We start from the raw sequence: 1,293 nt of genomic DNA on the forward strand, positions 1-1,293 counted from the left end.
TCAAATGCTGCCTCAGATACAGTCATATCACTGTGTGTGATGCACAATAATAACGAAATGTTTTCTTCATCTCCCATCTAATCCAGCTGTCCAGTGTGCAAGGAGGTTTTAAAGGATCCAGTCCAGTTCATGTGTGGACATGAGTCCTGCAAACAGTGTGTAACTTCAGATCAGTCTGATTCACCAGCAGAGGACTCCTGTCCACAGTGTGGAAAGAAATCCAGAATAACATTGAAAAACCTGAAAGACATTGAAGATAACAATGGTATGTATTAAGAATTTGTAGAACTACTATGAGAAAAGTTTTAGATGTAAAATGAGTTTGAGTTTATTTTGAATGTTTGAATATTTGGGATTTTCTTGTTAATAAAACATCTCTTTTATACACAGTTTTTAGGTGTGTAGGGTTCTTTTTGATTGGTGAATTTTCTGGATTTAAATTTTTTTTCATCTTACCCAAAATCTAAACAATTACCGGTAAACCAATGAAAACTTTAATTTAAAGATTTGTTGTCTTTGTCATTTTGTGATTTTGCATTTTTCCCATTTAAAAAAATGAAATCATTTGGTATTAACAATGTAATTTTGGGCTTGTTCATCTTGCATTTCATTGTTACAGATGACATCAAACTGTTTGAGGCAAAGAAGACATGGAAAGAAGCGATGCAAAAAAAATTTTTTTTGGTGTCTGAAGGTAACAGTGACAAGCCGAGTCCTTTGAACAACATCTATACAGAGCTCTACATCACCACTGGGCAGAGTGAAGGGCCTCGCACAGAGCATGAGTTCAGATATGGCACAAGTAAACTGGAAACGTGTTCATCAGTCAGTCTGAGTGACATCTTCAGACCGTTGCCTGATCAAGACAAACCTCACAGAACAGTTGTGACGAAGGGCGTCGCAGGAATTGGAAAATCATTTTCTGTGCAGAAGTTGATTCTTGACTGGGCCGAAGAGAAGGCAAACCAGGATGTAGACTTTGTTTTCAGTCTTGCTTTCAGAGAGCTGAATTTGATTACAGGTGAAAAAAGCCTACATGAGCTCCTGACTTTATTTCACCCCACACTGTCTGAACTCAAAGATTCAGTGGATTATACCAAAACCAAGATTGTCCTGATCCTGGACGGTCTGGATGAAAACAGGTTTCATCTGGACTTTGAAGGCTTTAAGACTATAACATCTGTCAAGGAAGCAGCACCTGTGAGGGATCTCCTAGCAAACATCATCCAGGGTAACCTTCTTCCTGATGCAAACCTCTGGATTACTTCCCGTCCAGCAGCAGCCAATCAGATC

The 1,293-nt window shown here is 38.7% G+C and overlaps 1 protein-coding gene across 1 annotated transcript in view; it reads left to right on the forward strand.

Moving 5' to 3' along the window:
- The window catches only part of LOC106456559 (protein NLRC3-like), a gene marked incomplete at its 3' end in the record, with an annotated part of 7,191 nt that extends 5,898 nt beyond the window's left edge, over positions 1–1,293 (forward strand). Inside the window, exons 5-6 of the mRNA XM_013916109.1 lie at positions 87–265; positions 620–1,293. Coding sequence (XP_013771563.1) covers positions 87–265; positions 620–1,293 — 853 coding nt within the window. The remainder of the gene's footprint in view (positions 1–86; positions 266–619) is intronic.

The sequence above is a fragment of the Pundamilia nyererei genome, unplaced genomic scaffold, assembly GCF_000239375.1.
Source record: "Pundamilia nyererei isolate P.nyererei 1_Seehausen unplaced genomic scaffold, PunNye1.0 scaffold00467, whole genome shotgun sequence".
Lineage (NCBI taxonomy): Eukaryota > Metazoa > Chordata > Actinopteri > Cichliformes > Cichlidae > Pundamilia > Pundamilia nyererei.